Source organism: Emydura macquarii, unplaced genomic scaffold, assembly GCF_026122565.2.
Source record: "Emydura macquarii macquarii isolate MOO-44397 ecotype Brisbane River unplaced genomic scaffold, CSIRO-AGI_Emac_v2 contig_2207, whole genome shotgun sequence".
NCBI lineage: Eukaryota > Metazoa > Chordata > Testudines > Chelidae > Emydura > Emydura macquarii.
The window spans coordinates 1,443,025-1,470,812 of record NW_027132344.1 but is presented as its reverse complement, the minus strand read 5'-3'; the positions used below and the strand labels follow the sequence as shown (position 1 = coordinate 1,470,812).

At 39.8% G+C, this 27,788-nt stretch overlaps 1 protein-coding gene across 2 annotated transcripts in view; it reads left to right on the top strand.

Moving 5' to 3' along the window:
• The window catches only part of GABRG3 (gamma-aminobutyric acid type A receptor subunit gamma3), a 442,295-nt gene that overhangs the window by 359,563 nt on the left and 54,944 nt on the right, over positions 1 to 27,788 (top strand). For both annotated transcript variants that reach the window (XM_067559980.1, XM_067559979.1), the window contains exon 6: positions 22,392 to 22,529. In XM_067559980.1, the coding sequence (XP_067416081.1) occupies positions 22,392 to 22,529 (138 nt within the window). The remainder of the gene's footprint in view (positions 1 to 22,391; positions 22,530 to 27,788) is intronic.

The following is a 27,788-nucleotide window of genomic DNA, read 5'->3' as shown; positions in this document are numbered from 1 at the left end:
ATTCTCAAAGAAAATGGAATGTCTAGTTGTGTGACCAGTTATCCCACTTTAATAGTATTGTACAAGATTTGAAGGACAGACACTGGTAGTGTCTTGACAAGTGGCAGTAAAATCTCAGGGAACCTTTTTACCCTGTCCTTCTCTCTCGTCCCCTTTTCCTATATAACACTGCTGTCCATTTGCTTCCAGTGGCCATCTCTTGGTTTTGAACCATCATACACGTTGCATGACAGCTGCCTCTTGCATTTTCAGCAAGAAATGTTCACTCCCCGTTGAACAACTAAGCTGAGAGAGGTACAGTCGTATAGTAGTGCTTGCTTTCTCAGAAAGAGTTGGAGGGGAAAGAGGAAAAGGAGACTATTAGAAAAAGTGCTTTCTTTCAAAATATCTTCAGGGCAGGCCAACATAGGTTGGAAGGATAAAAAGGGTTAAGAAGCCAAAGAAAAATTAAGAATCAAGACAGAAACCTCAGAAGGAGTAGGGCAATGTATCCAGGTAGGACTTGGAGCCAACAGGTATAGATATGAAGAACAAACAATGATCAAGGCATAAAGGGAGTGGGGAAAAATAAATATTTCTAATCAATGTGAAGCATATTATAGGAGCAAATGGGAGAAAACCTCAGTGACTTTAAGGCTGTGTGGAAATAAAGTTACCCTAGTGAGAGACAAATTCTGAAACAGCTTACAGTATTCATGCTAATTGTTAGCCATTCTGTATTACTGCACATCATCATTCTTAAGATGTCTTTAACACACACACTGTACAGACACAAAATCCCATTCACTGCAAAGATAGGCCTGAACCACAGAGTTCAGATCTAGGTCAGAGCTAGCTCAATCAGATCTCCTCAAGCTGAAATGTACATCTTCCATCTCTAGTGTAGACATACCTCAAGGCACTTTAAAATACAAACCTGGCCAACTGAGTTGGTGTGAGGCTAGGCTGTGCAAGTGAAAGGTGTGCTTGAAGGATGCTTGGGGAAGTAGCACCACCAGAAAAGGGTGTACTAAAGGCAGCATCAAGAAAAATCCATACTAAGTGCTAGCATGGGTTGTGGAGCAAACTTTGGGCTTGTTGATTTTTGAACATTCAGAAGAAATGGGACTGAAAACTGGGTGAGCCTGCTGAGGTGATAAATCCTACATATTTTTAAGACTTGCACCATTTGTCTTCTTTTTTTCCCACCATATCTGCGGTAGACAATTAATCCCAGCCCACCAGTGAGTACCTGGTAATACAATTTACCAGGTTCTCAACAATGTTCATAATCTAAGCAACACATTCAGAGAAGTCCCTGGTTATTATGGGAAGTGTGTGAGGGGGAAGCCTTTCTAAGACCTGTGTATCATACGTAGCACAAATCTGTTTCAAACAAATACAAGAAGACAATGAATCTTCCAACTTTTCTTTAATAATGACAGTGATTTATATGGAGTCTGGCATAGGGCCAGAGCCTTGCACATTTTTTATAAAGCAGGAGAGACAGCTAGTCAGTCAGTGTTCAGAAAATTTGCTCCAGGATAGGAAGGTTAACAAGAATGTAGAATAAAAGGAAACTTATGACAAAGTTCTGACTATGTATTTTACCTCTGCATATTTAGCACTGTCCTTTTCAGGAGCTTTTCATTTTCTAAATGTAAAGTTATACAAAGAAAATAATATTGTTTTACCTTTACCTTCTGTTTCTTAGTCGTCTGTGCTATGTTGATGAGGGACATCCAAGTCCTAGATAGATGTAATTGAAAGCTAACGAAATATTACACAAAAATAGAATTCTTGTGGCTATCCTGTTGTGCCTAATTTTAAAGATTTGTTTATCATTTTGCCAATCCAGTATTAGAAAGCTAATATAAATCTGCTTATAGAACAGCAATAACCAATGCCAATGAGCATTTTGGACCAAATCCTTCTAGAGTTGTGCCTACCAAACTCCCATTTACTTTACTGTAAGTTGTGCGCATATTGGAAAGAGAATCTGGGCCTTATTTGTTATCACTAACTCTCATGCCCTTCATTGGATTCTCCAATAATTTGCATTCTACTCTTTGAGTCACCCTGTGTTGTGAAACTGAAAGGCAAGTCTGACAATAGAAACTAATTGTTGACCCACTTTTAACTTTTTTTCTCAGCAACAAAATTTTCAGGGGGGGAGCCCTATTTACTCTCAGGACAAAGAGAATTTTGGAGATAGTTTAGTATTTATTTTACAAGTTGGTGTTTGATGGGATTTGGGAAAAAAGGTGCAGTTGTAATCAGATTTGGACCAACTTTATCATTAGTTATCCACCTGTACTGTACATCAAAAATGGTTTGCCCTCATACTGATCTTATGTATTAATCTTCAATTTGTAACTTCAGCTGAACTTATGAAAGTTATGTCCTCAATTAATACTGTGTCAGCCGAGTATGGTCCATTTTAGAAAGAATTCTGTGAGCTCTACAGGCTATGCTGAAGGAGTTTCTGTGGAGCTTGAAATGTGTTTCACAGTGATTTGAAAATATGTTATTGATTCCTAACTTCTGTTGGGCCTGAAAAGTAGGGGTCATGCTGGTTATGAGCTCTGTGGTTTATGTCAGCTGAACGTGTAACTTCATTTGAAATCAGGACATCACTTTAGATACAATGTCCACTACAGTTAAAAAGCTTCACTGCGAATTTCCTGATTTATATTTAATTGTGCCTTAATCAAGTTTTGTATGACAATATGGAATCCACTTGTTTGTATTTAGACTCATCATTGATATTTTTGGATACACTTCATAACACAGATACAATAGTTACAGCATATTTATTATAATTGCAGTATGGTCCTATTTTTTTTTTGATATCTGTAATTACCACTACTTCATATAACCAAAAACTTAACTTAATACTTAAGGTTTTATTCCCCATTTAGTCTTACTTATTTAATACGTATAATTTTTTTTTTAGAATTATCACAGTGTAATTATACTGTAATTAATTAGAGGTATAGCATAAACTTCAGTTTCTGTTATCTTTATATGCTGGACACAAAATGGGTATTTAAAAATCCCTAAAGCTAAAATCTGGGGAGTATGAACTACCTTCTTTGCAGATGTACTATCCATTTTCAATCCTGGAATAAAGGGACTTGCCAGGTAGATTTGCCTCAATTCACAAACTATTTGCTGTTTAGTTTCTTATGCTGCTGGAGCTTTGAGTTTTCACCACAATCTTTTCTCATTGATTATGTGATTTCAGGCAAGCAAGAACACATTTCCTCTGTCTTATGTATAACTGAGTAATGGATCGATTGAGCTGTGTTGTGAGTGCCTGTCTGTTTGTTTGTCTCTTTGGTATTTCGTCTGAGGGACATTAGATTGACGATACAGTTAAGTTCTTGCCATTAAAGTGGCTAAAAATAGAATTATATTGTTTCTTAGCAAAAAAAAAAAAAAAAGTTTTTCCATTGCATTTGAACTCAGTGAGAGGTATTTTTAATACATGTTAAGTGTTAGGGATCTTTTTATTAACATGTAGAGAGTATGACTGGGCTGAAGTTTGAAATTTGCTCCTATAATAGGTTCAGGATTTTTTGTCCTGCTTTGACATTTTTATTGCTTTGTTTTCTAGTTTACCTAAAGCAACTTTGTCTAGACACCAGTTGTTTTGAAACTCTGATGATGAGAGTGCTGATATGCTCTAATTCATCCAAGATTTTGTTTGGTTTGTTCTATTTCTTTTTTTAATGTTTGCAGTGTTGCTGTACCAGTGTTGGTCCCAGAACATGAGACAGACACGGTAAGTGAGGTAATATATTTTATGGGGCCAACTTCTGTTGGTGGAAGGTCCAAGCTTTTGACCTACTCAGAGTTCTTCTTCAGGAAGGAAATCAGAGTGTCTGAGCTAAATACTAGTTGGGACAGATTATTAAGCATAAGGCGTAATGCATGTTATAGGAAGCTACTTGAAATGGAATGGACAGTAAGAATTAGATGTTAGATTGTTATGCTTAAGGTGTTTGAAGAGGGTCACTAAGGGTTAGCAGGCAGGTGTGTGTTACAAATTGTTGTAATGAGCCGTGAATAAGCTCTTGAATGAACTGACCCAGAAAATTGATAAAAGACAAAAACACCATAGCACCCAGGAGCAAATGCTTTTTACAAAATGATCATTCCATATTTGATCTTTCAGTACTCCTCCTCAAGGGAACCTGCACAACATCTTTAAAAGGTTAGCCTGGGAACTTAAATTCATAATGCTGCTAGATAAGAAAAATCACAGACTCAACTGGGACACTAGTTTCATGTCTTACTACAACAATTTGTAACACATACCTTCCTGCTAATCCTTAATTGCCCATTTCAAACTCCTTTTGCATAACAATCTAACCTTTCTTGCCCATTACATCTCAAGTGTTCATACAACATGAATTATCCCTTATGCTTAACAATCTGTCCCAACTTATATTTAGCTTAGGATATGTCTACATTAATTTCCTATGTTGGATCTCATTAATATAGACATACCCTAACTACAGCATCAGACATACCATGATTAGACACATGCCTACAGGGGAAGGGGTTCTTCTATCACTGTAATAAATCCACCTCTCTGAGAGGCAGTAGCTAAGACGATGGAAGAATTCTTCTGCTGACCTAGTGCTGTCTTCATTGGGGTTTATGTTGGCCCTTTCTTGTGGTGGTGAATTTTTCACAACCCTGAGTGCTGTAGCTAGGGTGACCTAAGCTTTAGGTGTAGACCAGCCCTGAGACATTCTGATTTCCTTCCTCAGGCCTGAAGAGCTCGAAAGCTTCAACTTTCCTCCAGCAAAAGTCAGTCCAATAAAAATATTACCTTTACTTACCTTGTCTCTCTGGTTTTATGATGTTAGCTTCCAGTCTCTGTTAGAATTGATTTCAGATCCATCATTTGCTTAGAAAACTGTTCAAAGATTGGCATCAGTTACATCTGCCTGGGTTGCTCAGTTATGCAGATGCTCAGAGTCTGTAGAGCTCAGGTAAAATCTTGTGACATGCCTAAAGATCCGCCCTGGGTCCCTGTGGGAAGCAAAGCTGATACAAGAATTCATCTCTTTAAAAAAAGCCTAGAAGAATCCAGAATTCAGACCAATATGCTTGTGATCATCTGTACTCCTATGTTCACCCCTTTCAGAGGATTACGATTGTAGCAAGGTGCTGTGGCCTTCCTCGGAGCCTGGGCCCAAGGAAGGGTCGAGACGCCCCTGCTGGGCAGATCAGGGCCCTACAGGCCAAACTGCCTGGCAACAGAGGGGCGGAGCCAAGGCAGGAAAGGGAACTATAAAAGGCTGGCCTAGCAGTTCAGTAGAGGGGAAGATGCTGCTGGAGGCAGATGTGTCTTCCCTGAGGCTGCGGCCTAGGCCTGATCCAGACCCAGCGGCTGTTTGGAGCAGCCACCCCACCGAGTGGAGCATCCAAAACCTGCCCGGATTGCTGGACCCTAGCGACTGGAGAGCCATAGTGACTGGAGAGGGCTGCCAGGCCCTAGCGACTGGAGAGGGCCGCTGGGCCATAGTAGCTGGAATGAGCCACCCGAGACTCCTGGATGGGAAATACTCCCTGAGGCCGGCCCTGACTTGGAGGAGCTGCCCAACGTCAGGGACCTACAAGAGCGGACTGAGCCTGGGGTGCCGGAGGACCCCCTGGGACCTGGAGGAACTGACCTCCATTGACGATGCAGAGAAGTTCCCGGATCTGCTGCTAGGCAACGGGGAGGGACTTGTGGGTCTGCCGCTCGCCGTGTACCCCAGCGACTCAAATGGAGACTAATGCCTACAGGTACCCAGGGACAGGGTGGGAGGAAGTGGCCCAGGGTCAGCCAACTAGTAAGTGACTGAGTCAGGGGCTAAACCCCATCAGCATGTTGCGGCTGGAGTCCCGCTGACTCAGTGACAAACTGCCTTGCAACTGATAGGGCCCTTGCAGTGGAGTCAGGTGAGCCTGCATCCCCCTCCCCTCTTCCCTAACCACCCCGGGAGTGCTTGACACCCTCTGAGTTTGGAAGACGGAGGATCCCGAGCTCTATCTGCCCCATCTGCCTGCAAGACCGGGGGCTCCAGACTATTTTACTAGCCCCACCTGTGGGAAGGCCAGGGGCTATTGACTGCCCAATGAGCCCTGCCCGGCTTGTGGGCCAGAGACTGCAAACTGCTTGCCTGCCCTGCCCTGCCTGAGGGCCGAGGGCAACAGACTGCTGCACTAACCCCGCCTGTGGGAAGGCCAGGGGCTAAAGACTGCTTGCCTGCCCCGCCTTGCCTGAGGGCCGGGGGCACCAGATCACTTGCTAGCCCTCCTGTGGGAAGGCCGGGACTACAGACCCTGGATCATCCCTGCCCCAGGGGAGGGCCGGAGGGCTACAGACTAGGAAGGAATCCCGCCTCGCTGGGGGCCGGGGCTAAAGACTTGAAAATGGGCACTCTTTATTCCCCCCAAAGGAAGGCGCTGTGGCCTTCCTCGGATCCTGGGCCCGAGGAAGGGTTGCGATGCCTGAGCCGGACCGTGCCACCAGCTTACAGTGATAAAACTTGTACAAAGTATGCCTTGTAAGATATCATGTGAAAACTCATGATTTGATGATCATTATTGTCTTGGTAAAATACATGTGGTAACACTGTATGTAAAGTTATAAGATTCCACTGTGATATTACTGAGACATGTTCCAACATGTTTTGGAGGGCAGTCACAATCCAGTTTCCTAGACACAAATGGCTAGCTAATGCCCCAGACAGGTGTCAATGAAATCAAATGGATCACAATCTGAGTAAGTGGCCACTCTTTGGCAGGAGAGAGTGTGGGTAAAAAATCTACATTTTTGACAAAGCAGCAGCTTGAGGTTCCTCTCCACAAAGATTTTCTGTCTCTGAACCTCAGCTGGAGATAATTCTTGCACAAGAAAAATGGCCATAAGGGCAGAGAGTAGACCCCCCAAACTATCTCTCCCTTTCTCTCTATACATGACATCAACACTTGATGAACAAAGGAAGTAGCTGGGGAGACATCCTAACTGAAAGATTCACCCAGTAAGACTGTTGGAACTTGTGATGAGAGAACACTTTGTTTTGAATTCACTTAGTTGCATTTTACCTTTTATTTCTTTGTAACCAATTCTGGCTTTTATGCCTCATTACTTGTAATCACTTAAAATCTATCTTTCTGTAATTAGTACATTTGTTTTATTGTTTTATCTAAACCAGTGTGTTTGGATTGAAGTGTTTGGGAAACTTCATTTGGGATAACAGGATTTGTGCATATTTTCTATTAATGAAATGACTGACTTTATATGAACTTGTATTGTCGAACTCCCACCCTTGCACTGAAGTCCTCTAGCAGGAAAATATATTCATGTTTTGAAAACCTGCTGATGGTGGTATTCAACTGATTGTAAAACAGGTCTTTGGTGTCCAAAGATGAGGAAAGTGTTGAGGCATACACACTCACAACGTTGATTGGGCCCTCAGATGTGAACAAGTGTAATGCCAAAATTCTCTTTGATCCATTTGTAGGTGGCTCAGTCATCACCAGAAGTGAGTTCTTGATGGCAAATCCCACTCCGTTCTCTCACATTTCTTCAACGCTTTTCCACTGCCAGAAAAATGTGTAGTTTTTTTCTCTGAGATCCATCTTTCTTGGAGGGATGCAATGTCCACATTGTGTTGTTTCAACTCATCATTGATCATGGCAGTTTTACATGCATCATTGATTTGTTGAAGATCCTCAGATAATCCAGTTGTCATGGTGCGAACATTCCAGCACCCTATCTTTAAGGATGTTTTCTGTCTCTTATTTAATTTGCCTGATGCATTGATTTCAGTCCACTTGTCAACTTATAAAACTCTAAGCTCCAAACACCCATTGAAGAGTCAGACTGTGGCAGGACAGCACCCTATTGTCTGGGGGCTGCCCAGTTTTATGATGGGCAGTAATTGTCCAGTGAGATACAAGAATTTCTTCCACTGTCGGATACAGCCCCTGCTGCTCACCTCTATGCCAATTGAATGAGGGCTTAAAACTGGTGACCACTGCCTCCTGTGTTGTGTCAACACTCAAGGCGAAGCTGGAGTACATCTCCAGGGCACAAGTCTAGGCAGATAATATGGAGGTCTTGAGTGGCCCATGCATCAGGGCTCCCCTCTCTGCATCATCAGTAAAGTCCAGAGGAGTGGAAGAACCAATATGTCTGGTACCCAATCTGGCAAGAGTTTCTGGAAAGATACTAAAACGTTAGTACCTGACTGCTTTAGGGATTTCATTCCAGATTCCATCTGAATTTACTCTCAGAGCCTTACATTCTCCCAAATTCACTCACAAGGCAGTGGGGCTTTTCTGTCAGGGGTTGCTCCCTTAGCCTTTCACCTTCCCGGGCTGCTCACAAAGCAGTAGGTTTGATGAGCCACAGACAGTATCATCTATTCTCATTATGGTAGCAGGCTAGACTGATCTGACTTGAGCATTATTCAGTCCTTCCATGAAAACATGTATGGCACAGTCCAATATGATGACTCAGTCTCTCAGGCTTTCCAGATTTGTAGTGGGTTAAAGCAAGGCTGTGTACTTGCCCCAAATCTGTTCAGGAGCTGCTGCTTCTTCCTACTGAAACAAGCTTTTGGTTCCTCAACTGAGGGAATCTACTTGCACACAAGATCTGATGGAAAGCTGCTCAATCTTGCAAGACTTAGATCTGAAACCAAGACTTGGGAGGCCCTTACCCAGCAACTCCTCTTCAATGATGATGCAGCAGAAGCCTATCTGCCAAATCTCATGGACAATTTTTCCAAAGCCTGCCAAGACTTTGGGTTTACTTATAAGCTTAAGAAAAGACTAATGTGCAAATGAGCTGAAGAAACACCCTCCATCAACATCAATAATTATGAACTTGAAGAGGTGAACGAGTTCACATACCTAGGGCCCACTATCACAGTCAACGTTTCACTTGAAACGGAACTCAGCATCCTCATCGGAAAAGCTGCCAAAACAATATCTAGTCTGAACAAGAAGCTATGGCAAAACAATAAACTGGTGGAACACACAAAGATCGATGTTATCCATGTGTACCATACACTTTTGTATGGGTGCACTACATGGACCTTATACTCTCATCAGGGAAAAAGTCTCAATAGTTTTCATATGCATTGTCTTTGTTGAATTTTTGGAGTCTCCTGGAGGGACAGAGTCACCAACACCAAGTTGCTCAAGCGGGCCAGCATACCCAGCAAGCATGCAAACAATCCTTAAATAGAGACGCCTCTGCTGGCTTGGACATGTGAGCTGAATGAACAATGGGTGCATCCCAAAAGACATACTCTACATCAAATTGGCATCTGGAAAAAGATCTAAAGGGTGACCAAAATTGTGTTTCCGTGATGTGTGCACGTGACACTGCAAAGAAACGGACACGGATATGGATAATTGGGAAGCTCACACTCAGGACCACAGCCTTTGGAAACAAGAGCTCAATAAAGGTCTCCAAAGCTACGAGAAGAAGCAGTCCAGCTTAGCAGAGGAGAAAAGAGCTTGCAGAAGGCAGAGCCCAAAGGGTCAAAACACCACCTTTAAATGTGACAGAGATTGTCTCCCTTGTGTGGGTCTCTTCAACTACAGCCACAGCTGCCATCAAACCAACTGAGCAATTTTTTTACCTCTCAGGGGCACATATTCGTGGTCTCTTGAAATGGAAGAATGTCTACAATTATTGTCCGGGAGGGTGCAGGGCAGTACGAGACATACATTTCTGGGGAAAAGTCTGGGACTGCAAGTTTTGCTGGTGTTGCCCTGCAGTGTAATTTATGAGTGGTTGCCTATCACACTCATACAGCACAACTGAGAGGAATTTACATGCTGGAGTCTGTGTGAGAGAAGACCAGGAGTAGTTGCTCTCACAGCAAAGCAGTGTAAAAGGCACCCCTGTTTAGAGAATTGAAGGAACACAGCTGTCCATCAGTCCAGATTGTACCTTTGATAATGTCACAATGCTCTGATTTCCAACAGCAAATTGAAGTTAGTTTATTTTCTCTTTGAATTTTAGTTAATGCAACTGATCAAACACATTTTAATTTGCTAAAAAGGCACAATTTGTACCCTTACTTTTCTATTTAAAGAAGCGTTGCATGTATATTTTTAACAATCAAATGCTTACACTGTTTTCTGGCAGGTAGTGTGGATAGTGCTTGAGTTTTCAGCATAATCCACTTTAGATATACCGGATCTGAATCTGTTCCAGAATAAATTGTTATCCAACTGCAGGAAATAAGGAGGAGAATATTAGCTGTGGAGCTGGACAAATAGCTGATTTTTTCCAGTTCATTGGTAGTTCTGGTGGGAAAAAATTGGTTTGAATCAAACCAAAATTGATTTTAAAAAATTGTACTTAATTAGATAAGTCAGAAACATTTCATTTTGTGTCCAATGATGTTTCATTTTTTCAGTCACTTTTACTAAAAGCAAAGGAAATGAAGGGCTACATTCACAAAATGGAAGGAAGAACAGGTGACTCCTCTTATATTCAATAGCCCAATGGTTGGGGCACTCATGGGAGAGATCCAAGTTTGAATCCAAACTCTAGAGTAGGGAGTTGATCCCAGGTCTCCTCCCTCGCAGATGAGTAACCTCACCTTTAGGCTATTGGGCGCTGTTTGGCACAATAACTATTCAGGTATTTTATACAAAGTGGAACAGTTTCAACAGGAGAGAATAAAAGCAACTCCATCCCCCAGAATAGCCAATAGCCTGATGGCTCAGACAGTCTCCTGGGACAAAAGAGACCAGGGATCAAGTCCCTGTTCTAGCAGGGGATTCAGACCTGGGTCTTCCACATTTCAGATGAGTGCCCTAAGATTTGGGATATTGGGTAGCAGTGGGGCACCTCCTCCAGTGGTTTGGTGAAAGGTGTCTGATTCTAGCCTGAAAAATGAAAGTGTTCTGGATATGTCAAAATGAACTGTTTTGACATTTCCGAATATTTGGGTTTTTTTTTATTTTGTTTTGTTTTTGTTTTTGTCTGACTGAAACAAGGCATCAAAATCTACACACATTTGTGAAATGTTTTGATTGACCTGAATTTGCATTTTCTGCGGGGGGAAAAAAATCACCTAGCTTTAGCCAGCTGAGTCTTCCCATTGCAGTTTGGAGTATGGAGCAACAGACCCTCTAGGGACACAGGGCTAGAACCTCACTGATCACGTGGTCTTTAAGATCTCCACTCCCCACTGGGCAGGAGGACAGAGCAGCAATGACAGTGTGTGCCAGTGAGCCCCAAAAAGACCTGCTCCATACCGTGTGGCTTCCTTTCCCAACACCTCCTCCACAGCCTCATAGCCAATGAGACCCTCCCCACACACACACACCTTGGCCTGCATGATTGAAATATAGGAAAATAATTCTATGGACGTATCTATCTTGCATCTGGCAGCGAGCAACCCAGTTCAGGTCCATAGCCTTGTGCTAGCAGGGCTCATCCTTGCACTCTAAAATAGCTGTGTGGCTGTTGCAGTTCTGGGTGGAGTTTGGGCTCTGCAGCCAGGGGGTTTGATAGCCAAAGCTCCAACCTGAATCACAACATCTACACAGCTATTGTTAGAGTGCTAGAGTGAGTCTGTTGACCCAGGCTGGAGGTTCACTCCCAGATGCAGTGTTGACATGCCCTATAAAATGCCACTTTGTATGCCATACCTCCCCGAATATACAGAACTAAGGTGGAGCAGTAGCTATCCTATTCCCACATGGCCTCAAATGCAGGTGATGCTTTAATGTAGTTTTTTGGGTTAGATACTGAGCTCTGCGATGAGAAAGGGGTTTAATTGTTATGTTTGTTTGTACCAGGCACCAAGATGGGGAGCACAAGATATCTGTGAAATAATTATATTTAATATAAAAAGTAACCATGACTTGGGCCAGGAAATAAAATTCAGCCTCTTACCACCATCAGTGTGTGCAAGGAAAAAAAGTAAATATCTGGTAAAATGGTGAAGGAAAATGCCTGACTGCACCAGTCTTGAAATAAATCTGAACTAGAATAAGCAATTGCAACACTTCCACATTATTTCTGAAGTGATATTGCACAGAAACTGGACAGGCTAAAATCTTCACACTGCTTCATATATGTGACAGAACCAGAGACTTTAATCCACAATACATTCCAGTGAGAGCATGAAGGGGGCTAACAACTGCTAGACAAGTCATTCAAATATGTCATAAGTAGTCACCCAAAATTGCCCTTTGGGAAAAGCACATTTGATTTACTAAAAGCCAGCTGCAAGGTGATACATATATCATTATATTAAAGATTAAGAAATAAATCTAAGTTATGGGAATTTGAACAGTTAACAGACAGACTAATAAGAGAGAAAATTATTTGTGATATTTCTGGTAATCTGCTTGGTCATGGGCAGAAACAGTTGGTATATGCAGGGCTACTAAAAATTGCATCCCAAATAAAATTAACAAGCAGTAAAACAAAACAAAAAAACCTTTATTAAAAGTGTATACCAAAACAAAGACAAAATATCAAATAAATAAATGAGACTAGATTTGTTTTTAATAAATGTGGAGAAGACATTTACAAACCAATACAAAAGTGTTCAACATAATAGATACAATTCTAACTATGTTATAAAATCAACTTTGGCAAAAATGTGTCACTCATGCCACTAACTGCAAAGTAATACAAATGCAAAATACTTTTGTGAACATAAAACTAGAGGACAAAGCATTGATGACGAAGCAGGAACAGTTTTCTGTTGTATCTCTTATGAAATCTACAGTACATGGTTCAGCAATAAGACTGGTTTACAACACTGGAAATAATGACTTTTTAAAGGCGATATGCGGCTATTTGTAACAATCAGTGCAAGCATATACAATAAGAATAGTGACTACCTAATGTTAAATTGAAAACTAAGCTTATTTCATCAAGTGGGCACAAATGAGCCAAAATCCAGAACATCCCTAGTGGAAAACTTAGGGTATGTCTACACTGCTGGTGGCATTGTCGGCAGTGCAGGCTCGATTCTGTGGGATCAATTGAGAGGCAGTGGAGACCCACTCAATCAATCCTGGAAGTCAATGCCATTATTCCACCCCTGCAAGAAGAGTAACGCTCGCGACCGGAGGGCATTTTCTGTCAGCGCAGCGCAGTGGGGACACCACAGTAAGTAGAAGTCAGCAAGTTGAGAGATACGCAAGCTACTCTACGTAGCTTGTGTATCTCCCATCAACTGCCACCAAAATCCATTGGCAGTGTAGACCACGCCTTACTTAAACACATGGGCTAAATAATGGGCAATCTGGCCACCACCTTCAGCACAATTGTTTAAATGCAACCTTCGTCTCTTTATCTTTGCTAATCTCCATGGTTCTCCATTCTCATCAGGCAAAGCAGCAAGGAGGGACAGCAAAGTGATGCTATTAGAGAACAGAGTTGGATGCAAATAAACTCCAGAAGAGAGATTTCCTTATCCTGTGGCATAGCTAGGATAGAGGCTAAAATAATCTAAGAATCTTCCCCTCTTCTTCCTAAGCTATCACAGCAGATAAATCATGCCAAGACAGCAGAAACAGGAGGAGGAAAACAAGATGCATATAAGAAGGGAAAGAGAGCGTGAGTGCAGAAAAGGAGTAATAGGAATGGAGGGAGGAGAAAGAGAGGAAATAATTAAAAACAACTAAACAGACCCAAATTCCTTGAGTGGAAAATTGGTACTCTCCATTTGTTTGGTTGTGGGGAGGGAGCACTTTACTATGGTGAAAGATCCCATTAGAAGAATTTAATTAAACAGATGGCTAGATAGGAAAGACAGAGCATCAGTGCGGAGCATAATTTCAAAGCCTCAGGCCTAGATTCTCAAAGGTGTTGATTTCAATGGGAGTTAGGTCCCTAAATACCTTTGAGGATCTGTGTCTCAATGATTGCTGAATGCCCTCTATCCTCCGCAGAATCACCTTCAGTGAGCTGTTAATGGGATTGAGAGTTCTGTGGAGGATTGCAGTGAGCAGTGTCTGGGAAGAAAACTGAAAATATGGGGGTGTGGATGGCAAATTGTAGAGAGAGGTGATAAGAACTTATACTGGGGAATGACAGGAAAGGGAATGAATGGCTAGGTCTTGCATGTGTACACTGCAAATACAGGTCTGAGGTGAACAAAATCTAGGCAAAGCGGCTAAAGAGAACATGGAAAAAGAGGAAGAATGGAAGACTGTGTTCTTTTCCTTCCCCTGTTCCTTATCTGTTTAGATTGTCAACTCTTTGGAGAAAGGCACTGTGCTTAAAATATATCTGTGATATGACTAGCACATTTTTGGCATTTTTATAATAATTTTATAATAATACTATCAACTTCTGTGGGAGGTGTTCCTACTTATATCAGGGCTGTTCTTGATCCTCTCTCTGGTACATTGAGTTTGTTATTTTGTTTCGTTTTCCCATGCTTTTTCAGTGTTGCTAATGTGCTGTTTAATTAGCTATCAATTGCCAGTGCAAACTAGAGGGAGCAATTGGCATAATTGCTGTAGTTATTGTTTAAGTACAGTTGTCTCCAACTGCTGACAGAAATCATTTCAGGTTTTTAAAACTATCATTACATTTTCCATATCTGTGTCTTTAATTGTAGCTGCCTTATAAAATGCCTCCCATTTAAACATTTTTAAAATAATGAATGAGTGAATAAGGACTAATCATCATCTTTATTTGTAGATGTGAATACCTCCAATCTAATTTTATTTGTGATTTAATTCAGTTTTGTACCCAGGTTTCTAGTAAGTCACTAAAACACAGTGATACTTTTTTTCTTCCCTCAGAACTGGCCTATTCTGATGGTATCTTTTAGTGAATGATTTGTATTCAGATCTTTCTGAATATGCATCTGGCTATAGATTTGCAACATCCCCTAAGATTTCTATTTCAAACAATTGAAAGGGGATATAAACTATCTGTCATCTAACTGATGTTTCTCAAAGAGCTTATGATCATGGTATCGAAGATACCATAATTTTAAACATGCTAACTAGAAGCTGCCATTCCCATATCTTACATAGCTAAGACATGCAGCTTTTCTAGGAACAGAACATGGAAAGATTTGGAAATGGATGCCCCTCCCTGCAAGATGTTTAGCAATTCAGATAAAGAAATGTTCACTTTGCAGCTGCTGCTGCCAGCAAGGAAAGAAGAATTTATAAACCACCCATCCTCTCCTCCTAACAAGAAAAAAAAGACATTGACAGCAACCTGCTTGATTGCCAGCAGCATGGCCATATCAGAGTGGTCTATTTCTGGATTTCATCCACCTTTCTATCTAATGCCTGTGACAAGGGTGACAGAGATAGCCGAGGGGGAGGGGGTTTCTGTCACTGAGTGACATCAAAGCCAAGTTGAATGTCAGAAGAAAGTGTGTTGTTACTGCCACAACCAGTCAGTCATGAGTGAGGGTTGTCCATTACCCCCCTGAAAAGTAAGCCTCTGCTTGCATAACAGGGGTATCCTCCCTCAGCAAAACACATACACCAGCAGCAATCATTTCTGGAACACCCCAGGAGAAATCTAGATAATTTCCCATGTCAAGTTTGGTTATGGCACTGGCACGTTGCTTATCTTTCGGAATGCTCCTTCTGCTGATGTTTAACTTGGCTCTCATCCCGCTCAATGACAGAGCTCTCTCTGACCCCACCCTGGCTTCTACACAGTTACCATTGTCACAGGCATTAGTTCTTCCACTCATATTTAGGAAGGTCTTTGGGGCAGACCTAACCACCAAACATTCCCGGGCTGACTCTTCTTCCCTTTCCTCTCTAAGGAGGCAGCAGGCAGGTGCATGGACAGTTTCTGCTATACTGTGGCTGTTACTAAGTAACACCTTTTTTTCATGGGCTGGAGAAGGATATGCATGTGAGCTCTCCCGAGCACAGGGCTGAAAGAAGAACGGTGTGTAAGCTTCCCTGTTGCAGTACATGTGCGTGATGTTATCCTGTCTTATACAAGAGTATAAAGCATAAGTGACCATCCATAATAAAGAAATAAAAGAAACTGATTACACACACAATTCTGTCAAAATCACAAAGTTAAAAAAATCTGGAAGAAAAAAAAAGAGATTCTCTTCCATTCTTTCAGTTATAGTATTTTATGGTGTTACTTGCAACAATTTTTCAGGCAAAATATGCAGCTGGAAATAAGATTTTTCAAGTTGGTTGTGTCCTTTGACATAACCCTTGTCACAACATTTATTATCTTCCTTTCATCGCCAATCACTTCACACAACATGCCCATTTGCACAGGAGAGAGGGATAGGAAAATGAAGTGAGCATTGACTCGAGGGGCTGAGATAAATAGTGATGGCTTGGGGAAATCCAGGTCGGAGAAGGTATGAAATTTGATGCAAAGTTGGAGCCCAATTCTCCCCATAGTTATATGGTGATCATGTCAGCAGAAGGAGCAGCAGTGTGTACATTCTAAATATTTCCAGAGTGTTCCAGAAATGATTTCTCCTGGTGTATCAGTCCTGATGAAGTTAACAGAGTCGTGCTCATGTAAGTGATGAGGAAATTGTGCTCTAATAAATCTGACCACCCGTGAGGGAGTATGTAAACCTGCACCATGAAATTTGTGCATCTAATCTGAATTTAATCATCTCTGTGTGATTTCCATTCTCGATACTTTTCAGTATCACAGTGCTTATAGCCCTTCACTATAAAAAGCAAAACATACTGGATTTATACTAAATATATATTACTTTTTTCCCCCCTGATGATTGGTACAGAAGGCTAAAACTACTGCATAATGGGGCATTCATAATGTTCAAAATTCATAATTCATAATGTTGCAAAACATTATGCCCAACAAATTAAAGTCCATATTCCATCCTCACACTTTCACACAACTCCTATTGATTTCAGATCAATGGCAGTATTTGGCTTTAAATGGAGAATACACCACATTTTCCACAGGAAGCTAGGACTGTTAATCAGTATTCATCTTCCACAGGGAATCCAGAGAGGAAAAGGGAAAGATTGATCTCTGTTTGGAGACATTTGTAATAACCACTGAACTTTTCACCTATTGTTTTGATGATTTTTTTTCCTGTTTTCTGCAAAGCAAAGTCAAGGAAGGCGAAGCAAGCGGACTACTGTTTCACATAGTTATTTTCAAAGCTAGACTTCTGCTTCTGCACAAATGATCTGGTTTGCATGGAAAGCGTTGCAGTGCAAGTGCAAAGAATAACTGTAAAACATATGTTAAATACATTGGTTAAAGGCACAGCGGAAGCAATTTAGGAAGATAGGGTCAGGATATGACCTCAATTTTTACTATAAAAAAGGGAAGTAAAGAAAATAAATAATAATAAACTTGTATTTTCTCTTGCAAAACTCTCCTCCTAATATGGCAAAAGTGTATTCAATATTTTGTAATGTTTCCATTACTGTTAGAATTAAAGAGAACTAAACACATTCTAAAAATATTTTTTGAATCACATGCCTAAAATAAAGGCATTTGTATGAAGTAGATTGGCAGACACTTGTGTGTTTGGAAAAAAGTAATCCTAAAGGTTTCAGGGACAAACTTGTCATTGGGATCTTAAATATGTAGTTTTCCCAGAACTTGCCATTAGAACGTGACCCGACTTAAGAAAACCTTACAAACTACAGATAATTCAGAACTTATACAAAGCCTGGTAATCAAGATTCCATAAGGCTTTAAGGCATTTAAATCACTTTCTTTCTGGTGCAAGGTTGTATAACAGCACAGTAAACCATCCCAAATAGAAAAGAGAAATTCTAAATACATATGGTGCTGATGGCTCAGCCTGAATGGCTGAATACCACAAGGGCAAGAAGATATGCTAATTTATTGCCATCCGTGGCACTAGAAAAGTGGGAGGTCACAAGAAAATGAGACGGATCTTTCTTCTCTCCTTTGCCCAGATAATTCTAGGAAGTCTTGGTTGGTGGTGGGACAATGCCTTACTGCAGCCAAAGAACAACTGGAATTTCAATTCCAGTGCTCCGTAAAGTGAAAGGGTAGATGGAGGGCTGTTGAAATTACAGAGATCAGTTAGTGGTGTGTACTTTTGATTCCAATGCTTAATAAAATTGGTAGATTCTGTCTATTTCGTGACCTGAATCACAAAAGTTTAGTCTAGAGAAATAAATTTGTCCTACCCCACACTGGATGACCTCTTCACTAGATCCATAGGTGCCCTTTTAGATGCCACAGGTGTTTTGGGGGAAATTCCACTTCTGCTAAAAAGTGTCACGTTAACTACAATTTTCATTCCATTTATACAATAGTCTCTCCACAGACCTCCTTTTGGCATTACTAGTGCATCTGAGATCTTTCACAGGACATTGACATTGATACTGAAGCACCTGGAAAAACTACACATTTATACCAATAAATTAATACTTTGTGTACATGGCTGTACTGAAGAGGAACAGGATTAAAAAAAAATACCAACCGTGTAGTGTCTTTTGGAAACATAAAGTCTGATGCTGTATAAAGTGAAGAGCTTGTTGGGCCGGAAACAACTAGATATTTTTGAGATCTCATATAATGAACAATGTAAAGTCCTATTAAGTATATGCAGCCTCCTTAATCCATTCCGAAATTGAAACAAATCCTAAGTATGGTTCACTATCTAGGTAGATGTGCAGTCAACCTGTCAGAAAATGACACCGTCTGAATGAAGTACTGGTGCAAAATATAAGAAAAGTCATTCAGCAGAGTGAAACAACTTCTGTCTGAATCATCAATGTTTATCTTCTTTGAAGTAAGTAAGCCAACTATTACAAGAGCAGATGCCTGCAACTCTGGATTAAGGTAAGTATTATTGCAAGGGCATGATGGTCAGCTGAAGCCTGGTACATACAGTTCCAGGACAGTGGTTGATGCTGAGACTTGTTTACGTTCAGATTGACTTTCTTTCACTGAGTAAAAGCATCTGGAAAATTCACAAAATACTGGAGCATTAGATCCTCTTAAACTTCTGATGGCCACAAACTGTTCAGACCACTGACGTGATTATGACTGACATGATTAACGATGGCGTGGATCATGTTCCAGTCAGATAGCAAAGGTTACTGTGCATGAATAGATGCTTTGCAAGCCAATATTTTAGCTGGACATTATTTGAATGTGGCTGAAGGAACATTGAAGAATTCTCCTGTATTTCTTTGAATGTGGCTGAAGGAATATTGAAGAATATCTCCTGTATTGAAGAATTTCTCCTCAGAAATCATACACAACCTATTTTCATGTTACAAAATCTGAGTATTTTATGTGAAGTTTATTTTGGTGTAGCACTTTGCCCTCAGTATTTATGTAGAAAGGAGTCTGTGGGACTATGGATGTAGCAAGGAGTCTGAGAAGGGTGAGTGATATTCTCATTTCCCCCACATCTCCACTACTAAAGGGCAAGATAAGGACCAAAAAGGGGGGCCAGATTTCAGTAAGGTACTGCTATTGCTTTCAAGTGAAGAAATGATTCTATCATCGCAAATCAATGAGAGATCACATCAGCCCTTAGAGTATTTAGGATGCTATTTGGTATTTCCTTTATGAATTGTGAGGACATGAGGAAGAGTCCCCCAAATAATGTCAGTCTGAGAAGCTATTTAAGGTAAAAGAGGGACAACTTTATTTCAATTAGAAGTATGCACAGAGCAAATTCCAGCTGTGCTCTCAGGGGTATTTAAAGCAGGGGTATTTAAAGCTTCATAGGATCTCTGCTCCTTAATTATGTGGTATGGATCCCTTGCCATAATCTGTCTGGCAACAGATTATCTTCTAAATCCCACACAGATCATTGCAGTATGAATTATGATCTTTGTGGCATGAAAATTCCTCTGCTAAAATCTAATAGGGAGCTCTGTTTTGCAGACATTGGTAGAGAATATATGAACAGTGCATTTTAAAGTAACGTAGTCATTTTGTAAAGATCAGAAGTGAAGGACTTTGGGGTATCTTTCTTGCTGTGTTGGGATGTGGGATAAATAAGAGAGTCTTTATAAAAATGCCACAGTGGAATAAAACTTTAATCAAGATCAAGAGAGAGGATTATGCAGGCTATGTTCTTTTCAATACAAATATCAGGATGTAACAATGTTCAACATACAAAAGCAAAAAATATATTGAAAACAAGTGGATTGTATTTAAATAGCTGGTTTTACTTTTCATTTTTTCCCAGCATAAAAGTTTATCTTTTGATGTACATCTACTTTAATAACCAGATGACTAATGATTTATTAGGATCTACATTAGAAAGCACTATGTCCAGGAGTCATATATTTCAAGGCCAGAACAGACCAGTGTGATAATCAGAAGAGGAGTTAGGCACTAGAAAATCACTGGGATCCACAAAGCCTGGGTTAGGTGCCTAGATGCCCGTACAATGAATGGGGAGAGATAGGGAGAGATAGGCCCCTTAGACTGAGATTCACAAAAACTAGTAGGCTAGGCAGGGAGCTGCTAAACTAGCCAATGGGAGATGCCAACCATAGGAGTGTGTGCTTAATCCTCTCTGAGTTTGGTGCCTATGCTGTTTTATCAGGAAGATGACAGCCTCCATTATAATTTTAGTTCATTACTCACCTAGACTATGGGGGATAGCCAGTCCAACTTCTCCCTCCGCCTGAAGGGTAGAAAGGATTTGAACTTGGATCTACCACCTTTCAGGGGAGTGCCCTGACCACCGGGCTCTGAGGTATTCTGATATGAAGACTCCTTCATTCTCTCCTGTTGAAGCTGTTGCACTCAGGATAAATAATAAAAGAGTAGCTGGAGCAGGTGGACTGGACCCTGGGTCTCACAAATCCCAGGTGGGTTCCATATCTACCAATCCATACAGTCATTTTCATGCTTGAGCTCTTCTCTCTCTCTCTCTCACTCACTTTCTGCCCCAAATGATGTTTCAAGTAGTTATCCAGAGTGCAATAGCTTCAGCCAGAAAGATTACAAAGGACCCCACATCAGAATATCTCAGAGCTCTATGGCGAGGACGCTCACCTGAGAAGTGGAAGATCCCAATTCAAATCCCATCTTTCCCTTCAAGTGGAGGTGGGACTTGAACTGGGGGTCTTCCCACATCCCTTATAAGTACTCTACTGGTGGGCTGAAAGTCATGAGGAAGGACCCCCTTCCCCTCTCCCACTCCAAGCTGTTTTGTTGTACTTTACTTTTTTAGTTTTATTGCAGAAACTTAGATGCCAAGGGAGTGTAGCTGCCTACAGGGTCCAGTGAGAGTTTTGTGCATTGCAGTGGTCCCAGAACTGGAACTTAGGTGCCTAAAAGAGGGATTTTGTACCCCTTTGTGCACCCAGGCCTACAACCTGAACTAGCAAGGACTTATTGCTCTTTTCTAGACATTCTTGTTGTTATGGTTTATATGAATGAATTTCTGGAAGGTCTCAGCTCATTCAGATATAGAATTAAATATTCTGTAATAAAAAATTAAATTAAATATTTGGCATCAGAATTAATCATTATTAATTTTTCTTAAAGGCTTAAGCCCTGACAGTTGTATAGATCACATGATGCATTATTAAATTTTCTGGCCTTTAGAATTAATGATTGAAATCACATTCTGACAAAAGCTTTACTTGGTTGCTCTGTGCTTAATTCACTTCAGAAATATCATGGTATACACTGTTAATTCAAAAAAATAATCTGACTCGTTCAATTATTTATCTTCCTAATTGTTGTGAAACTTCTAACATTCTGATTTTTTTTTTGGTCAAATAAACTGCTATGGAAATTGTCCATATTAATGTAATGTCATAGGACCAGGCCTCAATTTAGTATAAAAATTTGCATCACTGAAAGATCTGTTAGTCCTAGAGTTAGTCAGATTTTCTTCCCCTGTGGAAAATTTCAATTTTTTGTTTTAATCCCCAAACATTGTTTGGCCAAAAGCCTGCTGAAACGTGAAAGATGTTTGGTCAAATACTATCATTGCTTAGTTTTCAGACAAAAATTTTCAGTATTGGAGTTTTTCAATTAAAAATTTAAAAAAAAAAAAAAAATTCTAGGAAAGCAGATACCACAAAAAATATTTATTGGAAAACCCAATTTTCATTTAAAAAATTTCAACAGAAATTGGCTAGCCCTAATTTGGCTAGCCCTAACTTATCCTTTCCCCACTCCTTCCTCTGAACTTTTATCTCTATAGAAATATATAACTGGATATGTGAATGAATTCATAAAGTAATCTTTTTCAGTAAACATACTGTTGCCAGGGCTATTGGCTCTACTTGTCTATGACATAAAACTCTCTTCTGCTGAATCCTATCAATAAAGTAATTGGAACAGATTTCCCCTCCAAGAGTTTAAACAGTCTCAAATTGTCATAAATCATAAATATATTTTTCCAACAGCTTTGTAAAAAAGGTAACACATTTTAAAAATTTTTCAGATGGCTATCCTAAAGAAGAAATGGTTTACAGATGGAGGAAAAACTCAGTAGAGGCTGCAGACCAGAAATCTTGGAGACTATATCAGTTTGACTTCATGGGTCTCAGAAATACTTCAGAAATTGTGAAAACCTCTGCAGGTAGGAATGGAATGAATGCTCAGTTCTCAAGGTTAAGAAATTCAATACACAGTTTTCTACATTCTGTGTACAAAATGATCTTATCTGTGCCTTGAATCTGACAGGCTTCAGCAGTTAATCTACTACATTATAAACTATTTTATATGTTTGACTTTAATTGTGTTTATGTTTTAACCAGTCAGGTTATTCTCATGGCAAACTAAGGGTTAATGTGTTCCATAACTATTAATTTCAGTGAGAACTTCAGCTGTTCAGGATGTTCCTATTTAGGTGTCTAACTTTAGAGATCCCAATTTGAAAATTTTGCTCTTAAATTGCTAGAAAATATTGACTTTTAAAATGGTCCCTTTTTTCAATCACAGTTGATATTTATGACCTCAGAATACAATGATAAAGAATATACTATATGCAGTGAGAAATGAGAATTGGCCATTTGTTGCAAGTTTGTTTTCATTCAAATATACTTTGAATTCAGGAATTAGTGTTTGCAAGTGTTCATCTGGAAAGTGCCAAAATCTAGACTTCAGTCTAATTGACCGTGTATTTGTTGGATTTCTAACAAAACCCTTCCCTCTTTTTCTCCTCTCTTCATAGTATTACCAACCTAGGAATAAAATTAACTTGCAGCTGCTGTTTACACTACATTTTAAGTTGCCACAATATGCTCATTCTGCAATTAGGTGTTATTAAATTATCCCTGCATTGAGACATATGTTTTGATCACTGATTTTTTTAAAGTAGCAAACATCAAGAACATTGACTGTTTATTACCTTAGCCCAGAGCATAGTGGTAAAACTAATGAAATTAAACATTTTCATGACCAGTTAATCTTTCAACCACTGTTTGAGTATTTTTCTTAATTTTCAAAGGCCTGGTACACCTCCAGCTGATGAATGCCTTTTCCCACTGACCTTATCAATTAATTAGAATTAAAACTTAATGGCCATTTTATTTCCACAGGAACCTTTTTCTGTCTAATAATAATTAATAATAAATGAACTATACATTAAATGGCATAGATTGCCAAAACTGGAAAGTTAAACGTAATGCAGTATAAACAATCGATGCAGCACTTGGTAGATTAAAAAAACTTATAAAAATCAACCACCATCTAAAGGTTATAAATGATACGAAAATGAGCTACACGTCAATACAATGTGGTGAGTGGTGTTAATACCAGTCTGCTGCGTTAATATTAACTAATTATGAATTTTTAAAAAGCAGAATTTAAGTGCATCTGTATTATTCATTGGGAAACACTATGGATAAAGAGTAAAACACAGTGATCTGTGGGCTTATTGTGGATAATTTATGGCCCATCCTCATGCATCAATAATGCATCTTCATGGCTGACAGACAATTTTCTCAATTAACATATTAGTAAATCTTTTGGGTATATGGTCTGGCTGAGGAGAGTGTTAACAAATGGAGCAAATATAAAAGTTTGTTCTGCTATTTGGATAATGAATATGGATGTGTAAGTTATTCAGGCAAGTTAACTGTGATCTGGGTGTTGGTAGACCAAGATCAAGCACAGGATACATTATGGTTCAAATATTCATGACAGGAGGAATGAAACTAATTAGGAGAGATGGTGAGAAAGCTAGAGACTGTGTGAGTGACCTGCCGCTTCTATTCTGTGCTCACCTGGAGTCATGCCATTTTGACAGTTTTCATCAAGAAATCTAGTACATGCACAGAACAGCCCCATCTGAAATATGAAGTTGCTGGCAATGTCCTAATAAACAAATGTACTGACTCCATTTACACAAGTCAGAAACCAGCTTCACATAGTCATTTAAGATTATAAAAAATAAATGAGGTACAGGGCAAATTCCTTTTTTAAACTCTTAGCATACTCCCAATTATAATTTAAGAAGAGGGTGAGTGGGCATTACTTTATTTACCTCCATTACCCTTGCTACTTCCCTGTCATGCTTCTGAGCAAAACACCCAATAACAACCACATAGCATGTTCTCTGGAGTCAATTTCTTTTCTGCCATTAGATATGTACTGTAGGCCAGATTTTCATGTACCAGAACTCTTATAGATACACTGATCTAACATTTGGATGTTCAGATAAGCACTGAAGCACCTAAATACTGCCTTGAGCTTCCAATTGAGGGATTTACATACCATATTGATGTATCAGCATCAGAAAATTGTGCTGATCAAACCTGTCTGTCCAAATGCTTATATGCCCTTCGTCATCATGATAGCTGAAAACCTGGCGTTGATATGTAATTTTAAAAATGCAAATTTGAAGTGGAGGCAGTTTCTTATAAGACATTGAGGGGAGCTGGGAAGAGAGGTTTTCTCTATTCAGATATTCATTGAGTGGTTCAGCATTTCTGGCTTTTCAGTTGAACATAAGAATGGCCATATTGGGAGACCGTTTGTCCACCTAGCCTAGTATCCTGTCTTCCAACAGCAGCCAATGCCAGATGCTTCAAAGGGACTGAACAGACCAGGTCAATGATCAAGTGATTCACGTCCAATACCAACATCTGGCAGTCAGGGGCTAAGGACACCCAGAGGATGGGGTTGCATCCCTGACCATCTTGGTAATTAGCCATTGATGGACCTATCCTCCATGCACTTCCCTAATTCTTTTCTGAATCCAGTTATGGTTCAGACCTTCACAGAATCCCCTAGCAATGAGTTATTTGAGTTATTGGGTGATTTATATCACTAGGTGATGCAAACTTTCAGTATGATGTATTCCACAAATTAGTCAACATTTTCTACAGATTCCCAAAGGCCCTAACATTCTGCAAGATATTGTTGTCACCAAAATTAAACAGATCTATAGATGGGCCCCAAGGAAATAAACATAATAATGAACAACTAAATAATAAAATATAAAGTGAATTATTAAATTTCAGATTGAATTAAGATACAGAAAAGTTACAACCCCAATATACCAGAGATTTGGGGCTATCATATCATGGAAGAGGGAGATGATAGTTCCTCAACTATAAGCTCTTTGGGGTAGGGACCATTTTTTTCAGTGTTTGTTCAACACCTAGCACAGTGGGGTCCAGATCCATGACTTGGGCTTCTAGTTGCTATAATAAATATAAATAAATAATAATAATAATAGGTGACTTTGGGGCATCATGTTAGCAGAAACTATTGCCAAGCTGGAGCTGGGAGGTTGTTTGGGTTTTTTTGTTTTTGTTTTTTGTTGTTTTTTAGTAAAGCACCAAAAATTGTTAGGGGGCTCCAGAAATTAATTTACATGTAACAAAATAAAATATATATAGGCCAGATATTCACCAGGTGTCATTAGGCAGAGAGACCAGCTGAAGATCTCACTCATATATTTATGAAATATATATATGAAAGATGTGAAAACCAAATCTCTAAACTTGCATATGGAAGACCACTGAAGCCTGTTGGACACTGTAAGGATCCCACCAGCTCCAATCTTTTTGCAGGATCAGGACCCATGGAAAGAACAGAATTATTTAGGGTGCTACACAGAATAAAAGTAAGAGCAATGAGATGAAATTAAGAAAAGAAAAGCAGTCTATCAAGAAAAAATGATATTCTGTTCCTCCCAAGGAAAATTGTGAAAACCTCCAACATGTGACATTTAAAACTAGACAAAATTATAAGAAAATGTACTGTAGGAAACAGTCTTGCATTGCCAAAAGATGGATTCAATTGCCTAATGTCTTACTCACCTCTAATGTATATGTTTCTGGCATTTTATGACAGTTACTTCCTTCCAGAACTCACGTGTGTCTGTGTGTGTGTAATATGAAACCCTTCTCAGTGTCATTGGTATACGTGTCTGTGTCCCCTTCAGATATGTGCTCTTTATATTCTTGTCAGCAACTTTGCAGTATGAGTGATGATAGTATGTAGAGATACATACTGCCATTGTGGCAAGTATGTCTATAACCCATTCCCTGTAATATAATTTATCCCATCAAGGGACCAGCTCATGAGCTTAGCAGAGTCCTGAGAAATTCTTTCAACATTTCCATTAAACCTTTCTCTTTTAGAGATTTACATAAATTTAATATAATTGAAGACAAGTTCAGGATTTTACAAGTAGCAAGATGGCTCCCATGAAGACATCACAATTCCTGGAGATAAAAAAAATCAATGCCCAAAAGCCATCAGAGGCTTAAAGCATGGTCAAGTTGGTGTGCACTCAGGTCTCAGGAGGGAAAGTAATCTGGGTTGCATTGACTTTTGCCAGCCAAAGAAGATTTGTAAAAATATAAAAAGGAGCAATCCTAGGTTTTTTGCCTCCCAAGTGAAAAATGTTTTCAGCGCCTCCCTTCCATGCCACCGTTGCACCAACTGAGCCAAAAACAAACATATAAACCCTGCACAATCAGTGGAGCAAAACAAGGCCAACCAATTTGGAGGGCAAAAATGGCCAGTCAACAAGAGGGGAGCAGCCCCTCCCTCCAAGAAGTATGGCGGTCCCTGGAAGTTTGCATGTAGGGCAACAGCCCCACTCACCACCCTGGCCCTTGAGTATAAGGCCATCAGGAGAGATATTGGGCTGGTTAAAAACAGCCCTCTAGGATTGGGCTGTGGGAAAGGGAGACTGCACATGAGAAAAAAAAACGTCTGTATTTTCATATCAGGGTAGACTTGTAGCAATGAGGTGTGTGTAATCCTTCAATATTCAGTGTGCTGTCTGTGAATTGTTCACTTAAGTGTTAGCTTTTAGAGTATCCACATTTAAAAGTACAGTACGGCAAAGGAAAGCTGAGGTATGAAGGAGCAGAAGAAGCTGAGGGAACGGTGTTGCTTAGGGATCATGGGTGAAGCTGTAGAGTTGCTCTTCCTGGCTCCCTAGTCTCCTCTCCCATACGTCAAGCCTCTCCATCCTTTTTTCCCACTCAAGTTTTTATAACATTAATTTAACCCAAATATGTAGATATATTGGCTCCTTTACACCACATAATCTTATTTACACTCATTTCAGGCCTTTTAGTCTGCCAAACTTATGCAGTGTGTGGGACCTTAGTGTAAATGGGAATTGGACTCATTAAATAAAAATACAAAGACTATAATAATTCTCCAAACAAAAACGTTGTTAACTAATCAGTAAAATTAAAACTGAGACATGTGGCTCAAAACAACATGTACTTTTGGACAAAAGTCCCCAAACATTACAAAACATGGCAATCACCTACTAAGGTTATAAGTATACAAATTCATGTCCTTTAAAATAATGCGTGGTATTGGTATGTGTTTGGGGTAGCCCCTTTTAACCTTAGCTATTAAC